The sequence below is a fragment of the Panulirus ornatus genome, chromosome 10, assembly GCF_036320965.1.
Source record: "Panulirus ornatus isolate Po-2019 chromosome 10, ASM3632096v1, whole genome shotgun sequence".
Taxonomy (NCBI): Eukaryota; Metazoa; Arthropoda; class Malacostraca; order Decapoda; family Palinuridae; genus Panulirus; species Panulirus ornatus.
In genome coordinates, this window is record NC_092233.1 from 15,728,371 (window position 1) to 15,741,827 (window position 13,457).

The following is a 13,457-nucleotide window of genomic DNA, read 5'->3' on the forward strand; positions in this document are numbered from 1 at the left end:
CATTTCACTTTGTACAACCATTTCTTGGAATCTATCATGTTTACACAAAGGGGAGGCCTGTATCATTTTTCATGTTACACCAAGAAAAATTATGACATTCATTTCCAATGCAAAACCCTTGATAAGATATTTCAGCCATCTCACCAAAAGTGTTAATAAATCTGTAAAATGAGGCTCCTATACATTCTAAAATTTGCACCAAAGAACTTATCATTCAAATCTCTAAATAAAAAACAATGGCTATAATACCTACAGTTGTGTGCATGTACTGGATCAGGTGTCCATGTTTCCCAGTTATCCATATTATCATCATCACTGTGAGAATCATCTAAGACTAATGGTGTAGCCACAAGTAACTCTTCAGAGAGTTCTGAACAACTTTCATCTGTTAAGCTGGTAACAATATAACGCACCGTGTCTTCCCTGCCACGTAAGTACTGTCTGTAATAAAGAAAAAGTATTTTGACACCTTAAGATTATATATATATATATATATATATATATATATATATATATATATATATATATATATATATATATATATATTTTTCATACTATTTGCCATTTCCCGCATTAGCGAGGTAGCGTTAAGAACAGAGGACTGAGCCTTTGAGGGAATAGCCTCATTTGGCCCCCCTTCTCTGTTCCCTCTTTTGGAAAATTAAAAACGAGAGGGGAGGATTTCCAGCCCCCACTCCCTCCCCTTTTAGTCACCTTCTATGACACGCAGGTAATATGTGGGAAGTATTCTTTCTCCCCAGTCCCCAAGGGTAAAGAAAATTATATATTCTATCTATTCTATTCTATTATACTTGATCACCATTTCCTGCATAAGTGGCGTAACGCCAAAAATAAGATGAAGAAAGACCCAACCAGTCAAATATATGCACATACACGTGCATCTACATAATACCATTATTTGTTATACTTGATCATTGTTTCCTGCATCAGCGAGGTAGCACCAGGAAACAGACGAACAACAGCCCATCCACTCATATACACATACATAAACATAAATGGCAATACATTGATTTATTTATCTACTTATTATATTTAACTGCTGTCTCCCACATCAGTGAGGTAGCACAAGGAAACAAGATGAGGAATGGCCCAACCTACCCACATACAGATGTATATACATAAATGCCCACACACATGCATATACATACATACACGTACATATTCATACATGATGCCTTCATCCATTTCTGTCACCAACCCGCACACAAAAAATAGCATTCTCCCCACCTTTAAGCAAGGTAGTGCAAAAAAAAAAAAAAAAAAAAAAAAAAAAGAAGAAAAAAAAAAAAAAAAAGCCACATTCATTCACATTCAATCTCTAGCTGTCATGTGTAATGCATCGAAACCACAACTCCCTTTCCACAACCAGGCCCCACAAAACTTTCCATGATTTACCCCAGACACTTCATATGCCCTGGTTCAATCCACTGACAGCACGTCGACTCCAGTATACCACATCGTTCCAATTCACTCTATTCTTTGCATGTCTTTCACCCTCCTATATGTTCAGGCCCTGATCCCTCAAAATCTTTTTCACTCCATCCTTCCACCTCCAATTTGGTTTCCCACTTCTCCTTCTTCCCTTCACCTCTGACATATATCCTCTTTGTCATTCTTTCCTCACTCATTCTCTCCATGTGTCCAAACCATTTCAACACATCCTCTTCTACTCTCTCAACCACACTCTCTTTATTACCACACATCTCTCTTACCCTTCCATTACTTACTCGATCAAACCACCTCACACCACAGACTGTCCTCAAACGTTTCATATCCAACACATCCACCCTCCTCCGCACAACCCTATCTATATTCCATGCCTCACAACCATATAACATTATTGGAACCACTATTCCTTCAGACATACCATTTTTGCTCTCTGAGATAACGTTCTCGTCTTCCACACATTCTTCAAAGCTCCTAGAACCTTCGCCCCCAACCTGTGACTCACTTCCATGGTTCCATCCGCTACTAAGCCCACTCCCAGATATCTAAAACACTTCAGTTCCTCCAGTTTTTCGCCATTCAAACTTACCTCCCAATCGACTTGTCCTTCAACCCTACTAAACCTAATAACCTTGCTCTTATTAACATTTACTCTCAACTTTCTTCTTTCACACACTTTGCCAAACTCAGTCACCAACTTCTGCAGTTTCTCACCCGAATTAGCCACCAGTGCAGTATCATCAGTGAACAACAACTGACTCACTTACCAGACCCTCTATCCACAACAGACGGCATACTTGCCCCTCTCTCTGAAACTCTTGCATTTACCTCCCTAACCACTCCATCCATAAACAAATTAAACAACCCTGGGGACATGACACATCCCTGCTGCAAACCAATTTTCGTTGAGAACCAAAGTTTCCTCTCTTCCTACACGTATACATACCTTAAATCGTTGGTAAATCTTTTCACTGCTTCTAGCATCTTACCTCCCACACCATATACCCTGAACACCTTCCACAAAGCATCTCTATCCACCCTATCATATGCCTTCTCCAGATCCAGAAATGCAACATATAAATCCATCTGTTTTTCTAAGTATTTCTCACACACATTCTTTAAAGCAAACACCTGATCCACACATAATCTTCCACTTTTGAAACCCAACCACTCTTCCCCAATCTGATGCTCTGTACGTGCCTTCACCCTCTCAATCAATACCCTCCCATATAATTTCCCAAGAATACTCAACATACTTATACCTCTGTAGTTTGAACACTCAGCTTTATCCCCTTTGCCTTTGTACAATGGCACTATGCATGCATTCTGCCAATCCTCAGGCACTTCACCATGATCCATACATACAGTGACTATCTTTACTAACCAATCAACAACACAATTACCCCCTTTCTCAATAAATTCTACTGCAATACCATCCAAACCCGCCACCTTGCCAGATTTCATCTGCAAAGCTTTCACTCCCTCTTCTTTGAATAACAAATCATCCTCCCTGACCCTCTCACTTCACACACCACCTAGACCAAAACACCCATCATCAAACACATTCAGCAGACCTTCAAAATACTCACTCCATCTCCTTCTCACTTCATCACTACCTGTTACTACTTCCCCCCTTGGGCCCTTCACTGATGCTCTCATTCATTCTCGTCTTACGCACAATATTTACCTCCTTCCAAAAATCTTTTTCTTCTCCACAAAATTTAATGAAACTCTCTCACCCCAACTCTCATTTGCCCTCTTTTTCAATCCCTGCACCTTTCTCTTGACCTTCTGCTGCTTTCTTTTATACATCTCTCATTCATTTGCACTACTTCCTTGTAAGTATCGTCGAAATGCCTCTTTTCTCCTTCACTAACAATCTTACTTCTTCATCCCACCACTCACTACCCTTTCTAATCTGCCCACCTCCTACCTTTCTCATGCCACATGCATCTTCTGTTCAAGCCATCACTGGTTCCCTAAAAACATCTCATTCTTCACCCACTCCCCTCATGTCATTTGCTCTCACCTTTTGCCATTCTACACTCAATCTCTCCTGGTATGTCCTGGGTCTTTTTTTGTCTGTTTCCTGGAGCTACCTCACTAATGCAGGAAACTGCGATCAAGTATAATGAAAAAATTATCTTCTTTGAATAACAAATCATCCTCCCTGACCCTCTCACTTCACACACCACCTAGACCAAAACACCCATCATCAAACACATTCAGCAAACCTTCAAAATACTCACTCCATCTCCTTCTCACTTCATCACTACCTGTTACTACTTCCCCCCTTGGGCCCTTCACTGATGCTCTCATTCATTCTCGTCTTACGCACGTTATTTACCTCCTTCCAAAAATCTTTTTCTTCTCCACAAAATTTAATGAAACTCTCTCACCCCAACTCTCATTTGCCCTCTTTTTCAATCCCTGCACCTTTCTCTTGACCTTCTGCTGCTTTCTTTTATACATCTCTCATTCATTTGCACTACTTCCTTGTAAGTATCGTCAAAATGCCTCTTTTCTCCTTCACTAACAATCTTACTTCTTCAACCACCACTCACTACCCTTTCTAATCTGCCCACCTCCTACCTTTCTCATGCCACATGCATCTTCTGTTCAAGCCATCACTGGTTCCCTAAAAACATCTCATTCTTCACCCACTCCCCTCATGTCATTTGCTCTCACCTTTTGCCATTCTACACTCAATCTCTCCTGGTATGTCCTGGGTCTTTTTTTGTCTGTTTCCTGGAGCTACCTCACTAATGCAGGAAACTGCGATCAAGTATAATGAAAAAATTATAAAATCATCGTAGTTCATCCCCACTCATGAAGCACTCCTGACCCGTTCCAATGAAATTCCTTCTGAAATAACACACATACATTCTCACGAAACTCCACTCAAAAATCCTCAATACACATGCATGTAACAACTGCTATGTGACTTTCCCCTACATTCATCAATTCTTCAAAATACTCTTTCTATCTCCCATTCTATACCATGTTTCAACTCCCATGGTTCTATTTCCTGCAACATCTACTCCCAAGTATCTAAAGCATTCCACCTCCTCCAGGTCCTCCCCATTCAATCTTGCTCTCAAGACATCCTGTCATCATCCTGCTGCACTTCAATGCCTTACTCTTGTTAACATTCACTCAACTTTCTCTTTTCACTTGCTCTCTAAAACAATGTCACAAGTTTCTAATGTTTGTTTCTGCAATCTGCCATGAAAGCTATGTAATCTGCAAACAGCAAAGTTTTCACCTCCCAGTAAACTGTCATTCTGCCCCTTAGTCCAGTCCATAAATATAGTGCACAAAGAAAACTGTCATACATCCTTGAAGCAGGTCCACCTTCATCAAAAACCACTCACCCTCATCCCTTCCAAATTACACAAATGCCTTACTTTCTTGGTAAAAACTCTTCACTGTATATGGTGACTTTTACCATTTACCCCATGTATTTACAAGAACTTCCAAAATGACTCATTGTCAACTCTATCACATGATTTCTCCGAGTCAATTTGCTTATCCTTAATTATTCAAAGACCAGTTTCTATGAAAAATACCTGATGTTTGTCTTAGAACTTTTTCTAAGGGCTCTTGCAGCCCAAGGCTGCACTACTTCCAGTAGTAGGTAAATGTAGACTCTTCTGGAGTGTACCCTTTGATGAGAGGGAACTCCCAGTGGTACAGCCTTGTCCAAGGTGACTTTTCACTTGTGGTGTAATCTCCAGCAGGAACAGTCTGACAACACCCTCCAAGTCCATAAATGCTACATACAATTCACTCTCTTCAAGAATTTCTCACACAAAGTCCCTAAAGCAAACACCAGGTCCTACATCCTTCACCTCTCCTAAAGCTACACTGCTCCAACCCAATCAGATATTATGTGCAAAGCAAATCTAAACAAATAAAAAGAAGTATATACTGAGAAACTACAAGATAAAAATATTGAGAAAAGTAAAATATTATTAGGTCCAATCATACCTTACAGGCTCTGACACAAGTTCCAAGAGAACACCTTTTGGATCAAGTACACGCAGAGCTTTGATAGCTGATATATATGCATGAAGAACATCAGTTGTATTTACACCTGGATGCAGAAGACGAGTCTGAAGAAAAACAGAAATGTTTAAGAAATTTTGATCAGTCTAAATGCACAACAAAATAACATACTGTTTTATCATTAGAACTGGATGCAAAATAATTATACCTAACTTAAACCCTTAATGTCTCCAGACATATCTATACAAGCTAAGCAACACCTCTGGATGGATATTTACTCATCAAGTTTTGTGTCTTAATTTTAAGGCTGTGTGCTGCACCAAGGTGATGGCTGCAGTGGTTGGGTGTGACAATTTCTCCCCACAATCAGTTATCCTCCAGTTATGTCAGTGAAGTACATTTTCATGAGTTTTCTGGGAAAAAATTAGTGACTTTGGCTAGATTTTGAAGAGCAGGTAGATGGCTCTGAACTATCTGATGATAAAGACTTTATGGACAATGATCCTTCCAGCACCAAAAGATGACCAAAATGAGACAGAAGGGTTTCTAGCTAAAGTAGGGGCAGTGTTGTCAGAGGATAACTGACTTTGATTACTCAACATCTAACTATTGGCTGGAAAACTTTTTCAACTTTGCTGTTGCAAAAAATCATCAATGAATCACAATGCTTACAACAAGATTTCTTTTTTTTCTTGTATATAAGTTAAAACAAGATAATGATCAGTTATCAATTTTTGCCGTACGTATAATGAAAGATAAAGCGTGTAAAGACAATCCGTTAGATGCTCACACCTTACTCCCATACTTTTCAGCACATTGTGCTGAAATATCCACAAAACTTCTACATAATATCACTGTGAAAGCAGATGATGAAATATACTTCTGAAGTAATTTTTTTCACTGATACATAAACATCTTTGAAACTGTGATAGCCTTGATCCAACCCATGGATCAAGGTGTTACTGCCTTTAGGTTTGCATTTTGTTAAAGAGAGCATCATTGTTCAGTAAAATGTTACATATATGTTAATAAATAAGTCTTACCCTACACTTTGATTTCACCATATTCATCCCTGAATAAGTTCGTTCATGAATATGTATTGCCAAAGCCTAAAAACATACCTGCAGCAAACATAAGTTCATATATGTGTCACAACAGCCTGGAATAAAAGTTCAACAGACTACTTTCACTGTTAATATCTGAAGGTATTTTCGGTTTGCAGATCTGAGCTTCATCCGGTACAATTCACTTCAGCCTTCTGGTGAAAATTCAAATGGATTCTTGAATCATTTTTATCTCCTTCCTATATCTATATCTGGGGATAGGGGAGAAAGCATACCTCCCACATATTCCCCGCATGTTGTAGAAGGCGACTAAAGGGGCGGGAGCAGGGGACTGGAAACCCTCCCCCCTTTGTATTTTACTTTCTAAAAGGGGAAACAGAATTTTGTGCAATCGGAGCCAGAACATACAGGAGGGTGAAAGGCATGCAAGGAACAGAATGAATTTGAATGATGTGGTATACCGGGGTCAACGCACTCTCAATGGATTGAACCAGGGCATGCGAAGCATCTGGGGTAAACCATGGAAAAGTCTGTGGGACTTGGATGTGGAAAGGGAGCTGTGGTTTCGGTGCATTACACATGATAGCTAGAGACTGAGTGTGAACAAATGTGGCCTTTTTTGTTTGTTCCTGGCACTGCCTCGCCGGAGTGGGGGGATGCTGTTTCGTGTGTGGCAGGGTGGCAACGGGAATGGATGAAGGCAGCAAGTATGGATATGTACATGTGTATATATATATGTATATGTCTGTATGTGTAGGACGAGAGGAAAGTGATTGGTTCTCAGTGAATGTTGCTTTGCGGCAGGGGTGCGTGATGTCTCCATGGTTGTTTAATTTGTTTATGGATGGGGTTGTTAGGGACGTGAATGCAAGAGTTTTGCAAAGAGGGGCAAGTATGTAGTCTGTTGAGGATGAGACAGCTTGGGAAGTGAGTCAGTTGTTGTTCACTGATGATACAGCGCTGGAGGCTGATTCGGGTGAGAAACTGCAGAAGCTGGTGACTGAGTTTGGTAGAGTGTGAGAAAGATGAAAGCTGAGAGTAAATGTGAATAAGAGCAAGGTTATTAGGTACAGTAGGGTTGAGGAATAAGTCAATTGTGAGGTAGGTCTGAATAGAGAAAAACTGGAGAAAATGAAGTATTTTAGATATCTGGAAGTTGATTTGGCAGCGGATGAAACCATGGAAGCGGAAGTGAATCATAGGGTGGGGGAGGGGGCGAAAGTTCTGGGAGCCTTGAAGAATGTGTGGGTGGAAGTCGAAAATGTTATCTTGGAAAGCAAAAATGGGTATGTTTGAAGGAATAGTGGTTCCAACAATGATATATGGTTGCGAGGCGTGGGCTATAGAAAGAGTTGTGCGGAGGAGGGTGAATGTGCTGGAAATGAGATGTTTGAGGACAATGTGTGGTGTGAGGTGGTTTGATTGAGTAAGTAATGAAAGGGTATGAGAGATGTGTGGTAATAAAAAAAGTGTGGTTGAGAGACCAGAAGAGGGTGTTTTGAAATGGTTTGGTCATGTGGAGAGAATGAGTGAGGAAAGATTGACAAAGAGGATATATGTGTCAGCAGTGGAGGGAACGAGGAGAAGTGGGAGACCAAATTGGAGGTGGAAAGATGGAGTGAAAAAGATTTTGAGTGATCAGGGCCTGAACATGCAGGAGGGTGAAAGGTGTGCAAGGAATAGAGTGAATTGGAACGATGTGGTATTCTGGAGTCGACGTGCTGTTAATGGATTGAACCAGGGCATGTGAAGCGTCTGGGGTAAACCATGGAAAGTTTTGTGGGGCCTGGATGTGGAAAGGGAGCTGTGGTTTCGGTGCATTATACATGACAGCTAATGACTGAGTGTGAACGAATGTGGCCTTTGTTGTCTTTTCGTAGCGCTACCTCACACACATGAGGGGGGAGGGGGTTGTTATTTCATGTGTGGCAGGGTGGCGATGGGAATGAATAAAGGCAGACAGTATGAATTATGTACATGTGTATATATGTATATGTCTGTGTGTGTATATGTATGTATATGTTGAGATGTATAGGTATGCGTATGTGCGTGTCTGGACATGTATGTATACACATGTGTACGTGGGTGGGTTGGGCCATTTCTTTCATGTGTTTCCTTGTGCTACCTTGCTAACGCGAGAGACAGCGACAAAGCAAATAAATAAATAAAAGTGTTTCAATATCTTATTTTTCAATTTTGAAACAAAAAGTTTTTTTTAGCTAAAAAATACCCTGAACTATTACCTGCAATTTTTGGTACTTCTTACAGGAAAATAGAATTCCTTTAAAATTTCAATATAGGAAGTATTTTTCATGCTGAATACAAATCTGGGGTTGAAATATCATTTGGTCATATTTAAGACCCTTAATTAAGCTGTTAAATAAAGTCAATCCAAAAATATCTTCTGATTATTTGCATTGTATTTACTGCGTAATGAGAACAAACTCGAAGTATTGTGACATATTTTCCATGATTATTTCAAGTATAGAAGTGTTTCAGTATTCTTATTTTTCAGTTTTGAAACAAAAAGTTTTTTGAGCTAAAAAATACCAGCAATTTTTGGTATTTTTTGCAGAAAAATAGATTTCCTTTAAAATCTCATGATAAGAAGTATTTTTCATGCTAAATACAAATCTGTGGTTGAAATATCATTTGGTTGTATTTGAGACCCTTAATCAAGCTGTTAAATAAAGTGAATCTAAAAATATCATCCGATTAATTTGTTTATGGATGGGGTTGTTAGGGAGGTGAATGCAAGAGTTTTGGAAAGAGGGGCAAGTATGAAGTCTGTTGGGGATGAGAGAGCTTGGGAAGTGAGTCAGTTGTTGTTCGCTGATGATACAGCGCTGGTGGCTGATTCATGTGAGAAACTGCAGAAGCTGGTGACTGAGTTTGGTAAAGTGTGTGAAAGAAGAAAGTTAAGAGTACATGTGAATAAGAGCAAGGTTATTAAGTACAGTAGGGTTGAGGGTCAAGTCAATTGGGAGGTGAGTTTGAATGGAGAAAAACTGGAGGAAGTGAAGTGTTTTAGATATCTGGGAGTGGATCTGGCAGCGGATGGAACCATGGAAGTGGAAGTGGATCATAGGGTGGGGGAGGGGGCGAAAATTCTGGGAGCCTTGAAGAATGTGTGGTAGTCGAGAACATTATCTCGGAAAGCAAAAATGGGTATGTTTGAAGGAATAGTGGTTCTAACAATGTTGTATGGTTGCGAGGCGTGGGCTATGGATAGAGTTGTGCGCAGGAGGATGGATGTGCTGGAAATGAGATGTTTGAGGACAATGTGTGGTGTGAGGTGGTTTGATCGAGTAAGTAACGTAAGGGTAAGAGAGATGTGTGGAAATAAAAAGAGCGTGGTTGAGAGAGCAGAAGAGGGTGTTTTGAAATGGTTTGGTCACATGGAGAGAATGAGTGAGGAAAGATTGACCAAGAGGATATATGTGTCGGAGGTGGAGGGAACGAGGAGAAGAGGGAGACCAAATTGGAGGTGGAAAGATGGAGTGAAAAAGATTTTGTGTGATCGGGGCCTGAACATGCTGGAGGGTGAAAGGAGGGCAAGGAATAGAGTGAATTGGAGCGATGTGGTATTCTGGGGTTGACGTGCTGTCAGTGGATTGAATCAGGGCATGTGAAGCGTCTGGGGTAAACCATGGAAAGCTGTGTAGGTATGTATATTTGCGTGTGTGGACGTATGTATATACATGTGTATGGGGGTGGGTTGGGCCATTTCTTTCGTCTGTTTCCTTGCGCTACCTCGCAAACGTGGGAGACAGCGACAAAGAAAAAAAAAAAAAAAATTTGCACTGTATTTACTGCGTGATCAGAACAAACTCGGAGTATTGTGCTATATTTTCCATGATTATTTAAAGTATACAAATGTTTCAACATCTTATTTTTCAATTTTGAAATGAAAAGTTTTTGAGCTAAAAAATACCCTGAACCTGCAATTTTTGGTACTTTTTACATAAAAATAGATTTCCTTTAAAATTTCAATGTACGAAGTATTTTTCATGCTGAATACAAATCTGGGGTTGAAATATCATTTGTTAGTATTTAAGACCCTTAATTAGGCTGTTAAATAAAGTCAATCTAAAAATATCATCTGATTCTTCGCACTGTATTTACTGCAAAATTAGAATGAACTCAGAGTATTGTGATATATTTTCCATGATTATTTCAAGCATAGAAGTGTTTCAATATCTCATTTTTCAATTCTGAAACAAAAAGTTTTTTGAGCTAAAAAAATACCCTGAACAATATATCTATTACCTGCAATTTTTGGTACTCTTTGCAGAAAAACAGATTTCCTTTAAAATCTCATTATGAGAAGTATTTTTCATGCTGAATACAAATCTGGGGTTCAAATAGCATTTGGTCGTATTTAAAACCCTTAATCAAGCTTTTAAATAAAGTCAATCTAAAACTCTAGAACTAGAACTATCATCTGATTATTTGCATTGTATTTACTGCGTAATCAGAACAAGCTCAGTATTGTGATATATTTTCCAAGATTATTTCAAGTACAGAAGTGTTTCAATAACATATTTTTCAATTTTGATACAAAAAGTTTTTGAGCTAAAAAATACCGTGCAATTTTTGGTAGTTTTTGCAGAAAAATAGATTTCCTTTAAAATCTCACTATGTGAAGTATTTTTCATGCTGAATACAAATCTGGGGTTCAAATATCATTTGGTCATATTTATATCATATTATTATATATTTTGCTTTGTCGCTGTCTCCCGCGTTAGCGAGGTAGCACAAGGAAACAGACGAAAGAATGGCCCAACCCACCCACATACACATGTGCATACATACACATCCACACACGCAAATATACATACCTATACATCTCAATGTAAACATATATATATACACACACAGACATATACATATATACACATGTACATAATTCATACTGTCTGCCTTTATTTATTCCCATCGCCACCTCGCCACACATGGAATAACAACCCCCTACCCCCTCATGTGTGCGAAGTAGTTCTACGAAAAGACAACAACAGCCCCATTTGTTCACACTCAGTCTCTAGCTGTCATGTATTAATGCACCTAAACCACAGCTCCCTTTCCACATCCAAGACCCACACAACTTTCCATGGTTTACCCCAGATGCTTCACATCCCCTTGTTCAATCCAATGACAGCACGTCGACCCCGGTATACCACATCGTTCCAATTCACTCTATGCACGCCTTTCACCCTCCTGCATGTTCAGGCCCCGATCACTCAAAATCTTTTTCACTCCAGCTTTCCACCTCAAGTTTGGTCTCCCACTTCTCCTCGTTCCCTCCACCTCTGACACATGTATCCTCTTGGTCAATCTTTCCTCACTCATTCTCTCCATGTGGCCAAACCATTTCAAAACACCCTCTTCTGCTCTCTCAACCACACCTTTTATTTCCACACATCTCTCTTACCCTTACATTACGTACTCGATCAAACCACCTAACACCACATATTGTCCTCAAACATCTCATTTCCAGCACATCCACCCTCCTGCGCACAACTCTATCCATAGCCCACGCCTCGCAACCGTACAACATTGTTGGAACCACTATTCCTTCAAACATACCCATTTTTGCTTTCCGAGATAATGTTCTCAACTTCCACAAATTCTTCAAGGCTCCCAGAATTTTCGCCCCCTCCCCCACCCTATGATTCACTTCCGCTTCCATGGTTCCATCCGCTGCCAGATTCACTCCCAGATATCTAAAACACTTCACTTCCTCCAGTTTTTCTCCATTCAAACTCACCTCCCAATTGACTTGACCCCCAACCCTACTGTACCTAACAACCTTGCTCTTCTTCACATTCACTCTTAACTTTCTTCTTTCACACTTTTTACCAAACTCAGTCACCAGCTTCTGCAGTTTCTCACATAAATCAGCCACCAGTGCTGTATCATCAGTGAACAACAACTGACTCACTTCCCAAGCTCTCTCATCCCAAACAGACTGCATACTTGCCCCTCTTTCCAAAACTCTTGCATTCACCTCCCTAACAACCCCATCCATAAACAAATTAAACAACCATGGAGACATCACACACCCCTGCTGCAAACCTACTACATTCACTGAGAACCAATCACTTTCCTCTCTTCCTACACGTACACATGCCTTACATCCTCGATAAAAACTTTTCACTGCTTCTAACAACTTGCCTCCCACACCATATATTCTTAATACCTTCCACAAAGCATCTCTATCAGCTCTATCATATGCCTTCTCCAGATCCATAAATGCTACATACAAATCCATTTGCTTTTCTAAGTATTTCTCACGTACATTCTTCAAAGTAAACACCTGATCCACACATCCTCTACCACTTCTGAAACCACACTGCTCTTCCCCAATCGGATGCTCTGTACATGCCTTCACCCTCTCAATCAATACCCTCCCATATAATTTACCAGGAATACTCAACAAACTTATACCTCTGTAATTTGAGCACTCACTCTCATCCCCTTTGCCTTTGTACAATGGCACTATGCATGCATTCCGCTAATCCTCAGGCACCTCACCATGAGTCATACATACATTAAATAACCTTACCAACCAGTCAACAATGCAGTCACCCCCTTTTTAGTAAATTCCACTGCAATACCACTCAAACCTGCTGCCTTGCCGGCTTTCATCTTCTGCAAAGCTTTTACTACCTCCTCTCTGTTTACCAAATCATTTTCCCTAACCTTCTCACTTTGCACACCACCTCGACCAAAACACCCTATATCTGCCACTCTATCATCAAACACATTCAACAAACCTTCAAAATACTCACTCCATATCCTTCTCACATCACCACTACTTGTTATCACCTCCCCATTGGCCCCCTTCACTGAAGTTTCCATTTGCTCCCTTGTCTTATGCACTTTATTTACCTCCTTCCAGAACATATTTTTATTCTC

General features: G+C 40.0%; 1 protein-coding gene across 1 annotated transcript in view; it reads right to left on the bottom strand.

The window, feature by feature from the left end:
- Positions 1-13,457, bottom strand: part of mr (anaphase promoting complex subunit morula) — a 208,873-nt gene that overhangs the window by 116,398 nt on the left and 79,018 nt on the right. The window contains exons 9-10 of the mRNA XM_071665551.1: positions 5,458-5,582; positions 254-441 (exon numbers count right to left, since the gene is read on the bottom strand). Coding sequence (XP_071521652.1) covers positions 254-441; positions 5,458-5,582 — 313 coding nt within the window. The remainder of the gene's footprint in view (positions 1-253; positions 442-5,457; positions 5,583-13,457) is intronic.